Source organism: Phyllostomus hastatus, unplaced genomic scaffold (assembly GCF_019186645.2).
Source record: "Phyllostomus hastatus isolate PE091 unplaced genomic scaffold, TTU_PhHast_1.1 phas_scaffold_755, whole genome shotgun sequence".
Lineage (NCBI taxonomy): Eukaryota > Metazoa > Chordata > Mammalia > Chiroptera > Phyllostomidae > Phyllostomus > Phyllostomus hastatus.
Genome location: NW_025334039.1, coordinates 12,475,999 through 12,497,374, shown reverse-complemented (window position 1 = coordinate 12,497,374; position 21,376 = coordinate 12,475,999). Strand labels below are relative to the sequence as shown.

At 52.4% G+C, this 21,376-nt stretch overlaps 1 protein-coding gene across 1 annotated transcript in view; it reads left to right on the top strand.

The window, feature by feature from the left end:
* Positions 1-21,376, top strand: part of VWF (von Willebrand factor) — a 121,714-nt gene that overhangs the window by 33,285 nt on the left and 67,053 nt on the right. Inside the window, exons 11-17 of the mRNA XM_045826343.1 lie at positions 6,431-6,567; positions 7,061-7,199; positions 8,278-8,378; positions 12,373-12,568; positions 13,163-13,378; positions 17,029-17,269; positions 20,990-21,087. Of these exons, the coding sequence (XP_045682299.1) occupies positions 6,431-6,567; positions 7,061-7,199; positions 8,278-8,378; positions 12,373-12,568; positions 13,163-13,378; positions 17,029-17,269; positions 20,990-21,087 (1,128 nt within the window). The remainder of the gene's footprint in view (positions 1-6,430; positions 6,568-7,060; positions 7,200-8,277; positions 8,379-12,372; positions 12,569-13,162; positions 13,379-17,028; positions 17,270-20,989; positions 21,088-21,376) is intronic.

The following is a 21,376-nucleotide window of genomic DNA, read 5'->3' as shown; positions in this document are numbered from 1 at the left end:
ACATAATTACACCCCGTGAAAGACCTAAGGAGCCTGTTGAAAGACAGATAAGGTTGCTGCAGTTGACCTGTGAAAAAACTTTTAATATCTAAATAATGAGCATTTCTTGTATGAGATCTGTGAGCCACACTAAACGGAATTAGGAATTCATCTCGCTGTGTTTTGTCAGACTGACTACTAGATTAGGAATTCTTAATAACCACTTTCCATAGGGAGGGTCTCCCATCTGTCCATCCATTCATCCATCCACCCATCCAAACATTATTTGACCATCCTCTGTGTACATAATGGAATGCTTGGTCTGAGGGAGACAATAACATCCATTGGTCTTCAATTCAAAAATTAGAAAATAGCTTTGCTGAGGATGCAGGAGATTTTCTTGAAGCTCATGTGGGAGGATAACCAGCTCCAACCATGCAGTCCACTGAGTGGTGTGATATTTTGCCTACCCCACTACGAAGCCATTGCTGTGTGTGTTCAAAGCCTTGGCTCTGACCCCCTACTTCTAGTTCCAGAGTTTAGTTGGCTGTTGCCTCCCAGTCCATTCCAAGCTATAGCACACAGGCATATTTATACACCTTGCCATGATCCAGCAGGCAGTAGGGCTATCTTATGCTCCCAGTATGATGATTGCTGGTGGAGCTTCTGTTGGAAAGGTTCTAGAAGGCTTTACACTTGGTTCTGCTGGTGAAGCAAAGAGCAGACTGGGGCTTCTTTGCAGTCCCTGGAGGAGCTGATATCGTGAACCTTACAAATAGAGAGCTGGGTTTTGATTCTCTGGAATGAGATGATAGTGTACCAGTTGTCTACTGCTGTGTAACAAATTATCCCTATACTCAGCAAACAACACTCGTTTATTATCTCAGTGTTTCTGCATGTTAGGAGTCTGTGTGTGGCTTAGCTGGGTGCTTCTGGTCCAAGGTCTCTCATGACACTGCAGTCGAGCTACTGACTGGGCTGCGGTCTCATCTGAAGTTCCCAGCGGGGTGAGGGGATCACTCTGAAGCTGACTCGTGCAATGATTGACAGGATTTGGTCCTTCCTTATGTGGACCCCTCCATGGGGCTGCTGCATGACACTGCAGCTGTCCTTTCCCTGGGATGAGTGATGTCAGAGAAAGTGAGTGAGAGCCACCCAGGCAAGAGCCAGGGTCTTTTAAAACTCTGGCCTCCAAAGTGACATCCTTTACTTCTGCTGTATCATATTTTCTAGAAACAAGTCAACATCTGTCTACACACAAGGTGAGGGGGTCAGAGAAAGACGTGAATACAGTATGTGGGGACCATGGGGAGCACCTTAGAAGCTGCCTAGCACAGAGCATTGTGTGTGTGGAGTGGGATGGAGAAAAAGTTGCCCAGCAGAGCATCTGTCTATTTGGGGAGGGGCTGGAGCTTCTGTGACATGCTCCTGAGAGCTGCTTTGCTCATGCACACCTGTATCCTGGTTAGGAACTAGGGCAGCCCCAGGCAAAAACTGTGGTTTCCCCAGAGCCTGCAAACTCCCTTTCTGTAGCCCCAAATTGCTCTTTCCTTCCTCTGCAAAACACACTGCTCAGAGAAGCTCTGATAATTTAGTTCTCATAGAACCATTCATGCTTGCTTAGAGTAAATGAGGAAGGAGTGTGCCTGTTGAAAGAGACCACTCCTTAAACAAATAAACCTCTGGTTATGGAATCTCAAACTCCCAGCAGAGGAGTGGAAGAGTATGGAATAGACTCTTCTGGAACTGGGAAGGCGTAAGTGGAGGACTTCCCATTGGTGGGACAAATATTATGAGTGTGGAAAGGTCGCACAGTAGGGGGCTGAGGACCTGGGCCGAGGACCAGGCAGCTTGGCTGGAATTCCAGTTCCACCACTCTCTAGCTGGATGACTTTTGGCAAACTGCTTAATCATTTGCAGCCTCATTTTCTTAATCTGTTAAATAGGGAGGATTAATAGCAGCTTCATCCCACGGAAGCTGTTCTGAGTCGACGCACAGCAAGCACTCAATAAGTGTTAGCCATTCATCTTCACAACCTTAGCTGTTTTATTAAGTGGAGTCAGGGACACGCCCATGGGAGCCTGGAAGGGGGAGGGGCGGTGTGAGGTGGGGTGTGGCTGGGGCAGGTGGGGCAGGAAGGTGAGACAGAGCCAGAGCCTGCCTTGGGCTTGGTGGTGTGGGGGGACTGTGGGCCTGCCCAGTCTGTAGGGGTGGGTCGGGCCTGGGTACACTTGTTACACATTTGGTTTGGGATCATTTCTAATGCATTCTAGCACAGATACACTTCCTTCTTGGCTAAGGAGACAGAGAGGATTAAACCAGGGCTCTTGCCTGTCCAGTAAGAGTGTGCATTTCCAGGTACCATGGAAAGTCTGCTGTGGCCTGCCCCAGCCCATGCTGGGGTTTCTGGACCCACACCTCCTTCAGGTTAGGCCAGCATGTCACCATTCACAGCCACAGCTTTCCTCCAGGCAGTCTCCATAGCCAGACCTAGCTGCCCACATGGCCCAGCATCAGGATGACATCAGGCCTGGGCCTCATGAAATCAGGCTCATGAGAAGCTGCAGGACCAGCCCAGGAGGCTCTATTGAGTGGTGCCAAGGGTGCTGTGCTCTGGAGCCGGACAGATGCCCATGTGCAAATCCCTGTTTGACTCCTCTGGGGCCCTGGGCGAGTGTTTCTCTGTGTTTTACTTTCTGTATCTATAAACTCGGGCTAATAATGACCAGCCAGCTCAAGGGAGCTGTAAATGAGATGATACCCACAGAATACTTACACGTGTACCTTGTACATTTGGCTGAGATTGTGTGATTGTGATTTAGAGGGAAGCTCTGGTGAATATTTACATCAGGAGGAAGTGTGAGTTGCTTTGCTAATGGTCTGTGGGGAGGGCTGGTGCTCCTGTAGCTGCCTGGATGGGATGGGAGCCACTGCGTGGAGCGGAGCAGCCCTGTGGGGGCTCCCTCACTGCTGACAAAAGGATTTGTTTAGAAGAGATAATGTGTTTCATTAGATGATTATTTTATTTTATTTTATTTTATTTTTAGTGAGGGTGCGTCTTTATTCATGTAGTGGATTTGCTTTAACTTCTGACTGTTCTACTTTTATGTTACTATAAGAATCACCTGCTTCTCATTCATTCAATGAATTTCTTAAAAAATATATTTTATTTACTTATTCTTAGAGAGAAGGGAAGGGAGAAAGAGGGGGGTAGAAACATTGATTTGAAAGAGAAACATCAATCAGTTGCCTCTTTCACGCCCCCAGATGGGGACCTGGCCCACAGCACAGGCATGTGTCCTGACCAGGAATTAAATGGGCGACCTTTTGGGCTTTGTGGGATGATGCCCAACCCACTGAGCCACGCTGCTCAGGGCCGTGCACCAATCTTAGAGTGCCCACCTGCCCTGACTGGTGATGGCCCAGCTGTTTACTGGGGCTGCCTTTTGCTGATTGGCTGACTGACTGGGAATGTCTTGGGGTATCCTCCTCTCCTGGGGCAGAGGGTGGGTGGCAATGCGGTGTGGCCGCTGTTCCAGCTCCCAGGGCCACCTGCTCCCCAGCGGCTTACCCATCCAGGCCCCTGGGCTTCCTGTGCTTACAGCTCCATCCCTCAAGTGTACCAAGGAGATACGCAAAATCAAATATTTAGATTTCTGATTCTTGAGAAACTTCAGAACACAAATCACTGGGGGTCAGAGCAGGAGGAAATCAAATCAGAGGATTGGATTCTAGCCCTGAATGTTTTGCTTTTGAATGTTTGCACATTTCCTTGTTGATGGCTCTTTTCCTGGACATGGTCAAAGATAATGGAGGTCCAATTTCTTAGTCAGATAAGAGTGCCCTTGAGAAAACAGAGAAAGGTTGGAGGAAAAATCCCTGCCCATTTTACTGTGGTGGGGTCAAGACATTTGACACGAAGGACCGTATCACAGTGTTTGTGGAATGATGGCGGCTTCTGAGAAATAGCCATTGAAAAAGGCTTTCCTGTGACTCTAGTGGACTGGGGATTCCAGCACGTTCACAGCCCGCTGGGCTGAGCCCGGGCCCTTCCTCCTTTCCTGTTCTGCCCTGACTTCCGTGAACAGGGTCCCTCACTCCTGCCCTTCTTGGGGGACATCGCAGTGGGAGAGCATGCTGTTTATTTTTACTCACAGCCTTCTGACACCAGATGTGTGGGTTTTTTTTCTCCCCACACCAACCAGTACTCTGATATTCTGGCCACCGACTGGGCATCCTACAATTCAGTTCTACTCTGACAGTAACTACCAGAGTTAGCACAGACCTTGCAGGCAAAGGACTCCGTCCCGTAGCCTGCTGCCCACTTCACATGCCAATCACAAGTACTGGGTCCTCAGGGTACCCACTTGTGTCTGACTTGGCTGCAAATCGGCCCTTCCCACACGACCCTTGTCAGGTGTGATAATTTGTAAGAGAGGCTCATAGAACTCAGGCAAACACTTGACTTACTATTACAAGTGTGTTACAAAGGGAATTATACAGGATGTGTAGGGTAGGCCTGGAAGGAGCCTGAGCAAAGAAGCTTCTGTCCCCGTGCGGTTGGGGTGTGCCATCTTCCACCATGTGGATATGTTCGCCAGCCTGGAAGCTCTCCAAACTCTGCTGGTTGGGGGGTTCTGTGGATGTTTTATTATGTAGGCATGATCAGTTAAATCGATATGCAGTCAGTCTCCAGCCCCTTTCCCCTCCCTGGAGGTTGGGAGGTTGGAGGTGGGACCGAAAGTTCCAGCCCTCTCTAATCATGCCTTGATCTCTCTGCCATCAGCCCCCATCCTGAAGCTGTGTAGGGACCCACGGAAAGTGGCTTCCTTAGAACAAAAGATGCTCTTGTAACCCAGGATGTTCCAAGTGTTTTAGAAGCTCTGTGTCAGGAACCAGGAACAAAGAGCAAATATATATAAATATCTTATTATCATGGAGGGAGATGCTGATGAGAATGGTCTGGGTCTTCCCTTCTTTCTCCTGATTTCTTCTGGGCCCGGTGTGCCCTCCTGACCCCTGCCATGCTGGAAGGAGTCAGCTGCCCTGGGGACCAGGCAGAGGGACCTAACCTGGGGTATGCACCCTGACCTCACCCCTGCCTCCAACACATACCAAAGGAGGGCCACACCTGGATTTGAGGCTGAGTGGTCGGCCCCTGACTGCACCTGCTCTGCCTGGTGGTGCAAATTCGGGCACTCGGGGGCAGTTAGCGAGTGCCTGTGGAGTTGGCCTTTGACAGATGGGCAGTTGGAATCTCCCTGTGGCCTTTGGGGACCCCTACTGTGTGATAGGGTCCAGCACCAGCTGTAAGACCCTCCCAGGGGAAAGTAGGTCAGTCCAATGGAGGACAAGTCTCTGCTATTTGGATACTGGGGTACCTTAGTCGGGAACATGGGTCCCTACTTGATGGAACAGCTGTGGTGTGTGTCCATATTTTTCTGTATAGTAGGAAGCAAAGACGAGAGGAAGTACGTCAAGGGGGGTTGGGGAGGATGCAGATGCCTGCTTCAGCTTCTTTGGGCCATTGTGGGCCTTGGAGATGGGGCTGCCTGAGCTGGGGAGGGGCAGTGGGGACCACTGGAGACACTGGCAGAGGCCCCCTGTGTGGACACTCTGCAGGATGTGTGATGTCTGGTTCGAGGTGCACTGGGTCAGCAGCGTGAGGCCTGGAGGAGGATAGAGCAGTGGTTGGGTGGGGGGTGAGTTGAGGGCTCTGAGTTGCAGGGTGATGAAGGGGAGTCCTCGTCCCTACTCACAAACGTGTCAGCCTGGGCTGAGGAGCTGGCTGGGTGCGGGTGAGGTCATGGGCAGGTGGCCTCTGGGCCCCCCACTGGCCCCTCTGAAGTCACAGTATGGACTTGCCCATGAGGAGGCCTTACAGCTGCTCTTCAGCTGAAGGGGTGAGGATGGGGCCCTGACCTCTGCACTGCTGAGCTTGGGGAGGGCCAGCCTCATCCCTCTCTCCTCGGGGGGACCCCAGGCCTTCCTGGCTGGCCTTTCTGCCCACTTGCAATCAGGGACTCTCTTGGGTGGGGTCGGGTCCTGGAGTCCCCACAATGCTGGTGCAGAGAAGGGCCTCCCCTTGGGCGGAGCACTCTGCAGGCTCCAGGCGCCTGACCCCAGTGGAGCCAGAGCTCATGGGCGTGGCTGTGAGGAAGGACTGGGAGTCGTGGTGAGCTGAGAGCCAGGAGCTGTGGGTTCTGGTCCTGGTGCTGCCATTGACTGAGAGTGGCTCTGTCACTTCCCTTAGTTGCCCCCTTGATAAAATCATACATTGACCTGAATGATCAAATGGTTTGAGGAGCGGGGTCTGACTTAGAGTCTTCTTGTAGAACTCGAAGACAGTCCGTGGCATTTTGGTGAGGGCCCCTTGTACACACTTCCATCTTTGCCACTTGAGACTCCCCCTCCTCCTCACGCTCTTCCCCCTCCTCTGTGCCCCTGCAGGGGAGTGTCTCATCACAGGACAATCCCACTTCAAGAGCTTTGACGACAGGTACTTCACCTTCAGTGGGGTCTGCCAGTACCTGCTGGCCTGGGACTGCCAGGACCAGTCCTTCTCCATTGTCATAGAGACGGTGCAGGTGAGCTCCGCCAGGTGCCCTTTCGGGAGGCAGACTGGGGAGGGCAAGGTGGGGTGAAGCTGTCCATCTTTACTGAGCTGCTGTGTATACATGTGGACTTCATTTCTGCAGAGAATGGAGTCAACATGAGGATGTATAAAGTACATAGGGCTTCCCCTGAGGGTCAAAGTCCCGGATTCAGTAGGCCCAAGGAAGAAGATAAGCCAGAGGCCTGGAGTTTCATATGAAAGACCAGACCCAAACAGGAAAGGACTTGGGAGCCATGGGAAGCTGGGCAGGGGGGTAGACAAGGCAGTGCCGCCTTGTTGCACAATTCCAGGAGGCACCACTTGCAGAGGTCGAGCAGTGAGAATGGAGTGGTTCTGTGTGAGAAAGTCAGAGGCTGCCTTTCTCTTCCCCAGGGCTGGAGTCTTTCTCTTAGTCTATGGATCTAGGCTGGGGCGCTGGGCGGGTGTGGGTGTAGTGATGTCACTCTGCACGCCCCTCTTGGCAGTGTGCTGACGACCCTGACGCTGTCTGCACCCGCTCAGTCACTGTCCGCCTGCCCAGCCTGCACAACAGCCTGGTGAAGCTGAAGCACGGAGGAGGAATTGCCGTAGATGGCCAGGATGTCCAGCTACCCCTCCTGCAAGGTGGGTCCCTCCTCCTCACCTACAGCACCCGCCCCCTCAGCAGCACTCACTGCTGCCTCTCCTGTGGAAACATGGGAGATGCTATCATTGGAGGGCAGGCTTGGTATCCTTGGCATGTGTCCTGCAAGAAAGAAGGGCTTCCTGGAGGAGGAAGACAAGTGGAGGAAGATGGCTGGATGCTGGAAATGAGGAGGCTGCTCCAGGCCTGGGAGAAACTATAGACAGGGAAATAGAGCCGAGAGGATTCTCGCTGAGCTTGAACCAAAAGGGAGAATTGAGGGTTGGGCTTCATGTTTTTGTCCCACTCAGAGGTGGAAAAGGGGCAGAGGCTGTTTCTGAGAAGTCAGGAGTGAGGGGGTTGGCTGGTGATGAGTAAGGCCCTAGGATGTCATGGGGCAAAGCCAGGTGACCCTATGACCTATGGCAGGGAAGTACCTACCTGTCCAGTGATTTGCAAGGCACCACTGTGCCCTTTTGCCTAGCATAATCTCAACCTTCACCATCTAAGTGGCCCTCAGACCCCTTCTCTCTTCTTCTTGGCCACTGGCCACCCCATGGCCTGTTACCCTGGCATGGTGTACAGCTGGTGACCTTGGGCCGTGGGCACGCAGCAGGCTTGTGTTACCTTAACACTGCGTGAGTCTGCCCATGAGGTGACAGGTTCCTCCAGCGCACACAGTATCGTTCAACTGTGAGGACTGAGTAACTTAGCAGAGGGGCCCCGGAATGCTCGGGTGTTAGGGGTTCAGTGGGAGACAGCCTAGGCGAAGGACAGCTGTGTGAGCTATGGATGCACAGGCCTCTGCCGCTCTCTCGTGGCAGTAGGGGGGACGGCAGGCTACGGCAAGAATACAGAGGAGCCTTCTTGGGGAATCCTATTTGTGCTTCACCCATCCTGGCCACCCTTCCTCCTGAGACCCCCTTAAGGTTCACGGACGTCTCCATCTACCCCATCACTGATTGTTTTCATTGCTACAGTTCTTTTCGAGGCACTGCACTTCTCCCCCCAATACATCTGCCTGACCCCATGCTGCCCTCTCCCCATTTCGGCCTGCATTCTGCCCCTGCTCGCTTTTAGGTGACCTCCACATCCAGCACACCATGATGACCTCTGTGCGCCTGAGCTACGGGGAAGATCTGCAGATGGACTGGGATGGCCGCGGGAGACTGCTGGTGAAGGTAGGTCCCCTGCCATCACTGCCTCCCTGCGGCCCAGCCTTACAAAGTGCCCCTTGTGCTCCGGGCAGAGTGGCTTTGCGTGTGGGAGAAGAATTCATCTCTCCACGGACCCTATGCCCCCAGAGCGAGGAACAGGCCTCTCTTGTTTATGAGGGGCTGGGGTTGCTGTCGGGACCTCCTGGGGGGCTCTGGGGATTCTCACGTCTGGAGCGCTGCTCTCCCCAGGGCCTTCAGAGGCAGCGGGCTCCTGAGGGGCTGGGAAGCACAGATTTGCTGCCTGGCCTTGCGGCTGCAGCTAGTCCTGGGAGCACGGGTGTCCGTGGGTGCCCGCTGTGGGCAGCAAGGGAAGGCCAGATTGGCATGCACAGCTAAGACTGTGTCGTGTGCACCCTGGGGGACAAAGCCGTGCCACTGCCTGGGAGGGGCTGCGCTGGAAACCACCAGGTCCCTTGCCTGGGCCCTGGGCCTCTGCCGTCCAGGGCCACTTCCGTTCGCTCTCTGAAGTCATGGAGTCATATCTGGATAGCAGTCTGCATATTCCACAGAGCTTCCAGATGTGTTTTTCTCTGGGAATTTCCCTAGCAAGTATTGTCCCTGCCATTTCACAAACAAAGCAAGCAGGGCTCCTAGGGGTGGGGAGGCATGTCTAGCACCACACACCCACGGCCAGTGGCCCGAGGACGGCCTCCTGCCCGCCAGACCAGAGCCGTGCACTTACTTCCCGGTCTTCAGGTGCCTTGGTCCTTCTAAAAGTGATTGAGGACCTCAGCATCTTTTATGAAGGCCATATCTATTGATATTTACCAGGTTAGAAATGAAGTCAGAGACATTTAAAATATGTAGTCATGAATTCACTTAGAAATAATCATAACAAACCCACTGCACATTAATATAAACAGCTTTTTTTGGGGGGGGGATAACTATGTTTTCCAAAACAAAAATAAGTAGTGAGAAGGACATCATTGTTTTACAATTCTGCAAATTTCTTTAATGGCTGGCTTAATAGAAGACAGCTGGTCTGACCTCCACATCTGCACTCTGTCTTGTGCAATATTACATGTCACGTTGCCTCTGGAAAACACCACTTCACACTTGTAAGAGAATGAGAGGGAGAGAGCCAAATAACGTCTCCGTATTCTGAAAGTATTTTGGCCTTGCAGGACCCCTCGAAAGGGCATCAGAGACCCCCCATGGGTCCGAAGACCACACTTAGAGAACTACTGCCCTAGGTCATTCGTAGCATCCCTGGGGAGTCTCCTTCTGTGTCCCTGGGCCCGCAGTCCCACCAGGCCCATGGTATAATCCTGTGATGGGTATCTGGGGGTGTCCCTCATGAGATCCTGGTTTCTTCCATCCCTATGGCATCATCTTCTTCTTCTTGATTTAAAGTCCCCAAGAGAGTTCCAATTCAACCACCTTTTTTTCCACCTTTTGTAAAACAAAGTAAATCTTATGGCCACAGACTACAGAGCATGAAGAGATCTTGTCAGCCCCTCACTCACAGTTGGAAATAAAGAGCCATCACTTCTGGGGCAAGAAAGTGATTTGCCCTGAGTCTCGGGGTTCTTTGGTTACAGAGCGAGGACTCAAACTTGGGTTTCTGACGCCACCTCCTGCTCACAGTCTTGAAGGAGGTGCTCCATTAGTCACTTCACTGTGTTGGGAACCTCCCCACCCCATGGGGGCGCTCTTGATCTGTGTGGCTTCTCTGAGTCCTCAGGCCCATAACATCTTGTCTGCATGGCAGCTCTCTTCAGGTTCCTCTGTTCTCTGTCTCTCCTCCGAGGAGAGATGGGAAGCCTTCTTTTTGTAGGAATGGGATGCAGGGTATCTTTGGGGGTGGGTTTCAGTCCAGCTAGCTAACAAAAAGAGGACCTCATTGGTTGAGATTCAGGACACGGGCAGATGACCCGTGGCTGTGGGAACATCCTCTGTGCGTTGGAGGAGGAAAGGGGGCTGGGAGGCGGCCGCATCACCATACTGCCCTTGGGTTTGTGGGGGCTGCCCAGTAGGGGGTGCTAGCTGGAGGCAGGAGGAGGAGCAGGCTGAGCACACTCAGCCGGAGAGGAGGCTGGCATGGTGCTGCAGGGGGTCCCGGCTCTCCTTCCCTCCAGGTGAGGTGCAGATGCCCTGTCGCTGAGGGCCGGGCGGTCCAGGCAGTGGGGTTCTGCTGGCTGTGACACAGCACCCAGCTCAGCCCTGGGAAGAGTGGTGTAGAGGGCAGGAGTGTCCCTGATCTGAACTTTATTTCAAATAGCAAGCATGTTCTTTAAGTCCCTGCTGTGCGGCTACTGCAGGCCTGGCAGCCAGTCCTGGCCTGGAGTCCACCCACTCTTCAACCCAGGCGAGCTGAGTCCTGAGACAGACCAAGGAGACAGAAGAAGATACCACTGTAGAGAGTGAGGGGTGAGAGCGAAGGCAGGCCTGGTGGGGTGAGCAAGAGGGCACTTTGAGGATAGGAGGTCACTCAGACCTGAGAATGAGGAGGAAAGAGGATGCTGAGATGTGGGTGAGGGGGAAGAGTGGTCACCTATTTTGCCGCTTTGCCCAGGGCTGGCCTTGACTGTTGGCGCTGCATTCCAGCCTGTGCCCGGAGGAGAGCCTCGTTCACTCACGAAGTTGTTCAGTCACTTGTTCCAGCTCCTTTCTTCAGTGCAGAATTGTTTCGTGTCCACAGGAGCTATTGGAGAGGCTGCGGTTACAACAGTGAAACTAAACTGATCAGAATCCTTGCCTCATTTAGTTTAAATTCTAATGGGGGCAGACAGCCAATACACAGAACCAACAAGTAAATGATACCATGTATTAGAAGGTGATAAATTCTGGGGAGATCAATAAAGCAGAGAAGGAGACAAGAATGCCAGGTCAGGGGGAGTTACATTTTAAACAGGCGATCAGGGAAGGCCTGGGTGCCCAGGGCAGAAACACGGTATTTGTAAAGCAAGCGAGGAACCATTACCCCATCCTCTTTCTCATTCATGATATTTCCTTGGGTACGTTTTTATGGGTCTTGAACCTGTCACTGTATTGTTCATCCTGCATCTTGTTAAGTCAGAGCTGGAAGCTGGAAGGGGTCATCCAAGGGATGACCACTCGGGCTCGTGCCAAGTGCAGGCGGGTCTCAGAACACAGAGCACTCACCAGGCTGCATTAATTGCGTGTGGAGCTGGAGGCAGGACTCTGGGGCCCCAGCCCTGCACCATCTCTGAACCAGGACCCTCTCCATAGCCACCAGCAGATGGCCTCAGCTGTGCTGTGTGAGAGGCAGCCTTGACTCTCCAAGCTGTTCCTGTGTGTGCAATTTGGGCTCAGAAGGAGTTTGACCCCAGGACCCCTCCAGGTCACCCACAGCAAGCTGCTCCAGAGTCCTCAGTGACCCCGCCTCCTCCGATCACAGCCCCTAGAGTCCTCTTGGCTCATGGCCTTTTCTCCTCCGTGACACTCAGTGGCTGAGTTAAATACAGAGAGGAAGGTGGTCTCCTTTGTCACCAAAGGTGAGCTCTGAAAGGACTGGAACCATAACCAACCGAGCCTGCTTAGCCCACATGTGTGACGGATATGAATGTTCAATAAAAACACGTTGACTTTGCACTTGATTCCAGTGGGTGCCAGGGCCCATTAGCTGAGGCATCCGCTCCTGCGGTCCAGGGTGGCAGAGAGCACACTGGAGGGGGCTCCACCTGGCTAGTGGCCCCAACTCTGTGACCTCAGGCAAGTCCCTCTCCCTCTCTGTCCCCATTGGTCAATGACTGGATACTCTCTACAATCTCTTCCGGAGCAACAGGTCCCTGCTGACTTAAGACTGGGAATGGAGCTGGTGGTAAACGATACTGTGCTTAGCTTTCCTTCTTTCTTCTGCGGCCTAGGGCTTAGCTGCCGGTTACTAACTTATCTTTCACCGGGGAGCGTTTTTTATTAAAACCATCTCACTCCTGAAAGAAAGCCGTGGCTGCTTTGGCGGCAGGGGCCCCAAGGTGCTCTGCTCTCCCGGCAGCTGTCCCCAGTCTACGCGGGCAGGACCTGCGGCCTGTGTGGCAACTTCAATGGCAACAAAGGCGACGACTTCCGCACGCCCTCGGGCCTGGTGGAGCCCCTGGTGGAGGACTTCGGGAACGCCTGGAAGCTGCGCGGGGACTGCGAGGACCTGCGGAAGCAGCGCAGCGACCCGTGTAGCCTCAACCCGCGCCTGGGTACGTGAGGGGGCAGCGGGCGGGACTCCACAGAGCCCCGAGGTCCCCACTGTTGGGTGCGTTCCACGGTACAGGGCGCCCGTCATTGGGAGGGGGGGGAGGCGCTCGGTTTTTACTGTCAGCATTTGCTTGTCTACCTCTGAATTGTTCTTTATTCTTCAAAGTCCCTTTATGGGGCACCCTCCGCGGGTCACACCCTGGGAAAGCAAAAAACAGGACATATCGTGGTTCGCGTCCCTGATCTTCTCAATCTGTCATAGCGGCCCTCACCCAAGCTCTGAATTAAATTATCTGCAGGTAAATGCACTGGGGTGGCCGTTTGCTGTTTTGTCTGCGGCAGCACGAAAGTCCCCTGCTTACCCAACCCATCGGGGAACAAGGTGTGCCCTGGAAATGCAGCTGATTCTGTACTTAAGCCAAACGTAATTAGGAAAGGATATTGGCTTCGCAAGATAAATCGCAGAGAGTCCCAGAGCCAAGAGTTGTTTGTGCAGCACTGGCTGCACAGGGAGGAGCTGGGATAAGGATTTCAGAGTACAGTCCTGTGGCAGGGCCCTCGCCAAGCCCTCTCTCCCCTTCCCCTCTTCCCCACAGCCAAGTTTGCGGAGGAAGCATGCTCTTTCCTAGCGTCCTCCAAGTTCGAGGCCTGTCACCACGCCGTGAGCCCCCTGCCCTACCTGCACAACTGCCACTACGATGTCTGCTCCTGCGCCGACGGCAAGGACTGCCTATGCAACGCCGTGGCCAACTACGCCGCTGCCTGTGCCCGGAAAGGCGTGCACGTTGCGTGGCGGGAGCCCAGCTTCTGTGGTGGGTGCACTCCCTGCCTGCCATCCCCTCCTGGAAACCCACTGGATGCCCTCCGTCTCTGTGCCTTTGTTCTTTGCTTAGCACTGTCTGCGCATTCCTGCGTTCTGTCTGATGAGTGTGGGGTGTGGGAACGGTTCATTCGCAGCCACTTTCCCCTCCTATCTCCCAGCAAGACACAGTGGTGGGGACTGGTTTGCTCACAGGACAGTCTAGCCATTCCGACCTGTTTCAGGAGGGCAAGTTGGACTCCTTATTTGGGGGCCTAGAACTCCGGTGTCCCTGCCAAGCAAATATTTCCTGTGCCTGCTGCCACCTAGTGTCGGCCACCAGTACGGCCGGACTGTGCAGTGAGTGCGTCTCTGCATCCCTGGAGGGCACCTACCAATCCTTTCCTCTAAACTTCACACAAACCTTCGGAGGACTTCTGGCCCAAATCTCAGGCATTGTATAAGGTTATATGAAGTGGAATGACATCATTGTCCCCAGCTGACTTTAGAGTCCCACTCTGCCCTGTTAAGTTCCTGGCACCAGAGTTGGAATCTATCTGCCTCACATTCTGGTCCAGAGTGGCTGGACTGTGCTCACCTTTTGCTGTAATTGCTGTTGGTCTGGGGACTTTTGCCGAGTGCCCAGTGTGATCAGGAAATGGCGGTGATATAGACCTGAACCTTCCTTTTAGAGACACAGGTGGGACTGCTTTCCTACTAGGTGTCACACTGAGTAAAATGATAATTAGATTACTGCAGGGGCAACCAAGGAAGGCTTTTAGGAGGCAGTGTGCTTGATCAGGCTTTTAAAAGACAACTCCCCTCCCCCCCTTTGGCAGAAAAGAGCTGTTTCCAACGGTGGAACCGTAGCAGTGATGTGTTGAAGTGAGGAGGGTATGCTGGAAGGAGAAGGTGTAATGGATATTCTGATTTTTAGGGCTCGGTGGATGTGTTTGGAGACAAAAATATTGGTGGTCTTGACGGAAGCAGAAACATAGGAGCTATGGGAAATGGCGAAAGGACTTAATATCATGTGTCTGAAGAGAAGTGTAGACACGGGGTTTGCTGAGCCAGCTCACGTTTTGAGTGTAAGCACACTCCCGTAGAAGAGGAGCAGAGATGCACGTAAGGACAGAGGCAGACACAGACAGTGCTAAGCAAGGAATAAGTGTGCAGACGCGTGCAGCTGTGCCCCCTCCTCCCTCTAGCTCTGGGACAGCTCGGGTCCAGCAGCTGGACGGACTCAGGCTGAGCCCTTGTGGGCTACTTGCCTGTGACTTCCCAGGTCTGTGATCTTGAGCCCTTCCCTTCGCCCGACCGGACTTCAGGTCCTCACGAGAGTTTGCTGTTTAGAAATGGGGGGAAGTAATGAGGGGGATAAAGGATGTGATGTTTGTGAATGCGCTTTGCTTGTCCAACAGTGTTAGAAATGATGCAATAGCATCTGAAGGATCCCCTAGTTTGGGACATTGCCCTAGGAAGCCAAGGACTTTTTGAACTAGTCTTGAATCGCCCAGGAGCAGCTGTTCTTGACCCCCACCGATAGCAGCTTCAGCAGGGACTGAGGTTGGGTCAGAGGGTCCCTGACTCCTGAGGCTTTGAGGCACGGCAGGAAGTGCGGGGCAGTGGGGAGAGGAATCTGTCTCTGTGGGTTTATGTGGAGGTGAACCAGAGAAAAGGCAGCCGGATGGCCTTGGCTTGTTCCTTGGAGCCCAAGGTGGGTGGGCAGGACCACTGGGCTCACTCTGTTTCTTAAACCACTGACTCCATCCAGAAGAAGAAGTCACACCAAATGGGGACACTCACGGAGCAAGGACTGATCACGTAGCTATGCTGTGGGATGCTGTGAGGAGATTCTGGAGAAGCGCTCACATTCGTTATCCTTGTAAATTGGTTGTTTCCTTTGGGAAGACAAGGCTATGGGCTCCCTGAAGGCAGGGGCCAAGTTTTACCATCTCTGCCTCCCCAAACCTAGCACAGCCCTTGGCACACAGTGGGAGCACCCCAAATGTCTCCTAAACAAAGATGGGCACCTTTCTAGGGAAGGAAAAATTTAATAAGGCTCCAAGCCAGTTCTAGAGACAGACAGTCTGTCAGAGAATAGAGGCAGCTCTTAGGGCCAGCTGCTCCTTAATGAGTGAGATGTGCCCCTTATCATTGTGGGCTCAATGGATTGAAAATGATTTCCATCTTTATTGTCCAGCTCGCTCCCATCTTCACCCACCCTTGCCTTAAATGCTCATCTGTTGGTTCTGAGTGAACCCCCTCCCCCTTTCAAATGCCAAGCCCAGAGCAGCTGCAGGAGGCGGAGTCTGCAGGGAACCTCTGGAGAGATCCCCCACCCTCATTTCTGAGGTTCAGGGCAGGGCTTTCTTTGACGGCTTCTGTGAGTGCTCTGTCATTGGGTTTCACTGTGGAAAGGACTCTGACAGAGGGGACGGATTCTGATGGTCCTGGGAAGAGTGTTCCGAGTGGAGGGGTCTCATTTCTTGGACAACAGCGGATCAGCAACAGGAAAGCATTTTGCTCCCCACATCTCCCAGTAACAAATCTCGTCAACGGGATGCTCATGAGACTGCTGTGACCACAGAAAGTGGGGTACGTGTCGGCCAGAGTCCAGGAGGGCCAGGTCTTCTCAGGCCCAGACCTGTCTCAGGAGCACCCCTCCCATCCGGAGCCTGCTGAGGAGCTGGGGCTGTGTAATAACAGCAGCGAACGTTTACCACGTGCCGGGCATTGCTCTAAACATGGCAGCTCACTGAGCGGCTGCTTGCTGCGCTGTCACAGGTGGACGCAGTTATTACATTCCAGGGGAAACTGCTCCAAGCCTCCTCATGAATGAACGGCAGAACTGGGGCTTGAACTGGGAATTTGGGTTTTAGAGTCCCCTCTCTTAGCTTGGCCATACTTCCTTCTGGCTTTTGTCTGTTGTGCTATTTCTGTGTGGGAGGCCAGGGAGAGGGAGGCCTGTGGGTAGGTGTGAGCTGCCCACTGTGCTGGAGTAGGTATAAGGGTGTCCCTTCTCTTCGTGATTGGTGTGCCCTCAAAAGCATGGCTCCTAAGGAACTGTTTCCTTTTTAGAGCCTAATGGTTAAATGCATGAGCTGTTGGATCACAGAGAGCTGGATTCAAATCCTGCCTCTGCTTCTTCCTGTGATCCATGACCTTGACGAGTCACCTAGCTTAAGTGTCAGTTTTCTCACCCATAGGAAGGTGGATATGAGGCCTAAATCACTGAGAGAGGCGTAAAAGGCATACGACCTGTGTGAAGAGCAGGGTATACAGTAGGCGCTCAGTAAATCATGACCATTATTGTTATTATCACTGTCAGAGAAATGCCCTTGCCCATCAATTCTAGTTCTTTTTAATATCCACAGCTTCGCTGTCCACCAGGATTTCCACTCTGTCCGAGGCTTTGAGAATTCAGAGATGACTGAGCGTGGCCTCTGTGGTTAACAGGGGACACATGTGTATCCCTAACAATAACGGGCATTTGTGAGAGTAAAAGTACACTCTGCTCATAGTGGGAAAGAAAAGCAGTGACCATACAGATATAACTCGGGGGTCAGAGTTGCAAGGGGTGGTACCCCAAGTCCCAGAACCATAGTGTCCATCATCTTGATGTTTCCACTGAGGCCTTTCTTCCCCTCCTCTCTCTCCTAGCGCTAAGCTGCCCACACGACCAGGTGTACCTGCAGTGCGGGACCCCTTGCAACATGACCTGCCGCTCCCTCTCTTTCCCGGATGAGGAATGCGATGAGGTCTGCCTGGAGGGCTGCTTCTGCCCCCCAGGGCTGTACCTGGATGAGAGGGGAGACTGCGTGCCCAAGGCCCAGTGCCCCTGTTACTACGACGGTGAGATCTTCCAGCCCGAGGACATCTTCTCGGACCATCACACCATGTGGTGAGTGCAAGCACCAGGGAAAGGAAGTGGTCCTCCAAGTCCTTCATTTCACAGACGGGAAAGCTGAGGCTGCAAGAAAGGAAGGGACTTGTCCAGAGTTGCATGGGAAGTCAGGGCAGAGCTGGGACTTCACCCAGGTCTTCTGACTTTCTTACGACACAGGAAACTAGAACTGCAGGCTGGCGGTAGGGTTTCTTGAGCTTTATTACCAGCTATCATGTGTTGGGCCCCATTTCCCTTCTCTGGGTCTCAGTGTCCCTTTTTCTAGAACAGGATACAGGAGCTCTTCTTGTCCCCCACCCCTTTAGCCTCTTGTCAGTGTCTCCGATCAAAACGTCTGAACCAGGAGAAAAGACATCACGGAAGTGTTGCCTCCGTGGTGCATTGCTGACTTGCTTCCTGCATATCCCTTAGAAATAGCTCTAAGTAGTGCCTGCTTCTTGCTGCCCTTCACCTGGGCCCTGTCTCGTGGCCAGCTTCAGCAGGGTTGCCACAGTCACAAAAGACATTTGTATCAGAACCTTCATTGGGCAACCCTTCCTTGGCACCTGCCATGTCCCTGGTGCTGGGCTAGAGACGGGGAATCAGAAGATGAACCAGACAGTGCGGGCCCCAGAGGAGCTGACAGCTTACTAGGAGACCAGTCCCACTGTCCTGATTGTGGGAGATTTCCAACTGACGTAAAAGAGAGAGAATAGTGTAAGGGGCCTTACTGCATTCCTCCCGGCTTCAGTGAGTATCAGCACTTTGTCATTTTTAACGTATATATTCCCTCATCTCCTTTTCGGCTGGAATAGTCTACAGAAAACCTGAGCTATTCTTTTTTTTTTTTTTTAAGATTTTATTTATTTATTTTTAGAGAGGGGAAGGGACAGAGAGTAGGGAAACATCAAAGTCTAGTTTCCTCTCGAGTGCCCCCCACTGGGGACCTGGCTTGCAACCCAGGCACGTGCCCTGACTGGGAATGGAAGCAGCATTGGTTCCTCTTTGGCTTGCAGGCCAGCGCTCCATCCCCTGAGCTACACCAGCCAGGGACCGAGTTGGTCTATCATCTTATCTGAAAATACTTCAATATGTATTTCTAATAGATAAAAGTACTTTAAAAATCCTAACCATAATACCATTACTAACCTAAACATTAACAATAATTCCTTGATAACATCTAACATTCCATCCACATTCACTTTTTTTCTGCTTGTCTCAAAATATTTATTTGTAATGGGTTTGTTCAAATCAAGACCCAAACAAGGTCTGCACGTTGCATTTGGTGTGAAGCGGTTTCTCATCATTCCAGTGAGATTAATGTGCAGCCCCTCCCAACTTCATGTACCCAAAACAGGTTGTTTAGATTTAAGAGAACCATGACCTTTGGACTTGGATTTCAGCAAAACGTGAGGTATATCCCTCCAGGCTGTGACCTCCCCAAGAGCAGAGAACATATGTTAGGGCCTGATCCCCACCACCTAACGCAGTTCTGGCAGAAAGTGGTACAGCTGATGTTTTGAGGTAAAATAACTATAACATTAGGTAGAGTCCCTATATCAGAGACATAAAAGACTCCACTTCTTCAGAAGAGGGGAAGATTGCTTCCATTTGGGAGGAATTGGGGAAGACTTGAGGCAGGAGGTAGCTCCTGAGGTGGAGGGGGATTCTAACAGCAGGGGGAGGGTGGAGTAATGGGAGGCAGGCTTTGTAGGCAGGGCTGAGGTCCTGGGACTGAAACACAGGAGGAGTGCTCATCCATCACCAAGGTCAGTATGTGCAGGAAATGTATGTTGTATGAAGAAAAGATGAGACTGGTGGGAAGCTGGAGCCAGTTTCAGGGGTCTTGGAAAGATAGGGTGAGAACTGATGCTTGATCAGCAGGTACTGGGGACTCGGAAGGTTTGAGCAGAGAAGAAATCGGAGCAAGGTGTCGCTTCGGGGCGTGGGCTCTAAAAGCTGCACGAGGTACGAAGGCAGGGAGTTTAGTTGTGGGAAGATACTGACAGAGTCTTGTTGAAAGGTGGCAAGGCCCTCGGCCAGTCATAGCAGTGGAAATGGAGAGGCAGGACGGAAGCGAGAGACACTGGGAGGTTCTCAGACTGGTGGGATGTTTGGGGGAGAAGGTTTGTCGAAGAAGGCCCCAGGGATTTGAACTTAAATGCTTGGGAGGACAGTGATACCAAGAACAGCAGGAGGAGATGGAAGCCACAGTCTTTTATACCCTAATATTAAGTGAGTGGTGGTGTGCACTATAGGTCACACAGGCCAGCCTTGGTACAATGTAGGAGGAGAATACACAAGGGTGTGGATGCCAGGACGTGGGGACCATTGGGGCCATTCCAGAGACTAGATACCAGGAAAGTAGATACTCACTTTAGGGGATGAAGTTGGGATTGGAGGGTAGGAATAAAAGAAAATTAAAAAAAATTTATTGAGTCCCTTAGGCAAAGCCTGTGCTGCATGCTGGGATTATAAAGTTGAGCCAGAGCAGTGATGGCTTCTGCTTTCCCAGGTCTTAGAGTCCAGTGACAGAGAGGCAGAGAGAGAGATGTTAACCAAATAAAAACTCAACTACACGTTCAGTTACAGTGTGGTGAGTTCTAGGAAAAGAAGTACGTGCACTATGAAAACCTGAAATGGAGTGCGGACACAGAAGGATGTGTACATGTGTGTTGGGCAGAAGCGACATTAGATCAAAGGAAATGGTGTATGTAAAGGCCCTTGTGTCTGACGGGAGCAATACAGCTTCAAGACAGAAAGGAAGTCTTGGGGTTGGAGACGGGAGAGGTAGGCAGGGTCAGATCCCATGGGTCCTGGGAGGCCATGGTGGGGATCCAACCTTTATCTGAACAGCTAGTGAGGGGGAGCTATTGAAGGATTCCAAGCAGGGTTACGATCTAGGTTTTGGAAAGATACTTGGGCTGCCAAGAGGAGTGTATTTTTGAGAAATGCAAGAATAGGTGTGGAGACATCAGGTAGAAACCTTCCGCATTGTCCAGGTGAGAGGTGACAGTGGCTCGTGGCAGTGGAGGCAGAGAAAGGGATATGAATTCCAGAGCTGCTTAGGACATCAAGCCCAAGGGCTTGGTGGTGAATCAGATGCAGGGGGTAGGGAGAATGTGGTGTCACAGCTGATCCCCGAGTCTCTGGTTTCTGACTCTAGACGGATGGGGGTATCATGCAATGACTCAGAGCCCTGAGGAGGGCTGGCCTGGTGGGGGTCAGGAGTTCGGTGTTGAACATGCTGAGTTTGAGTGTCTGAGACACCGAAGGTGGCTATCATATCTCATAGGCCTTTGAATGTATGGGTCCGAGGTTCAAAGGAGAGATCTGAGCTGCAGATGCGAATTTGTGAGTCATCTCTGTAGTGGACGCTGGGGTGTGGATGACACACTGTGCGAGAAGCAGAGAGGAGCTAGGCTGCATTCCGCAGAGGGGGTGAGCGGTACAGTGAGGCTGAGGAGGAACGACCCGGGAAGTAGGAGGAAAACTAGAAGAGACATTTTCTTCTTTTTCTAGAAGAATGGAGCAGACAACAGTGATGAATACTGCTGAAAGGGGTCAAGTAAAAGAACTGAAAAAACAGTTCCATTGAGTTTAGTGACCCGGTGGCCGTAGCAGGCTATTTCAGAGGCATGATGGGCCTGGGAGCCCAGAGAGTGAGTGGGAGGCGAGGAAATAGCCCTGGTGCTTGTCGCTACTCTTGCAAAGCCGGCCCGTGTTTTCCCTCCACAGCTACTGTGAGGATGGCTTCATGCACTGCACCACGAGTGGGGCCCCGGGGAGCCTGTTGCCACAGCACGCCATCTTCCGCAGTCCCCCGGCTCACCGCAGTGAGTACTGGTCCCCCCACCCCCACTGCCCCCTGGCAGGGCTCTTCTCCGCCCTCTGCCCAGACTTCTCCTGCATGGAGGCGGGGAGAGGGCTGGGCTGCTGTCTGATGTGTGTGCTCATTCAGCCTTGGGACAGGCTTGCCACAGTTACTGTTTGTTTGAGTGACTTCCAGGACGAGACACGCCTTTCTTTGCATGTGTGAATCCAATTATTGAGGCAGGAGGAAATTTTATTCTGTGACCTGGAAAAGATTGAATTATCTGCAAGATGGATTCAGTGAGACCTCTA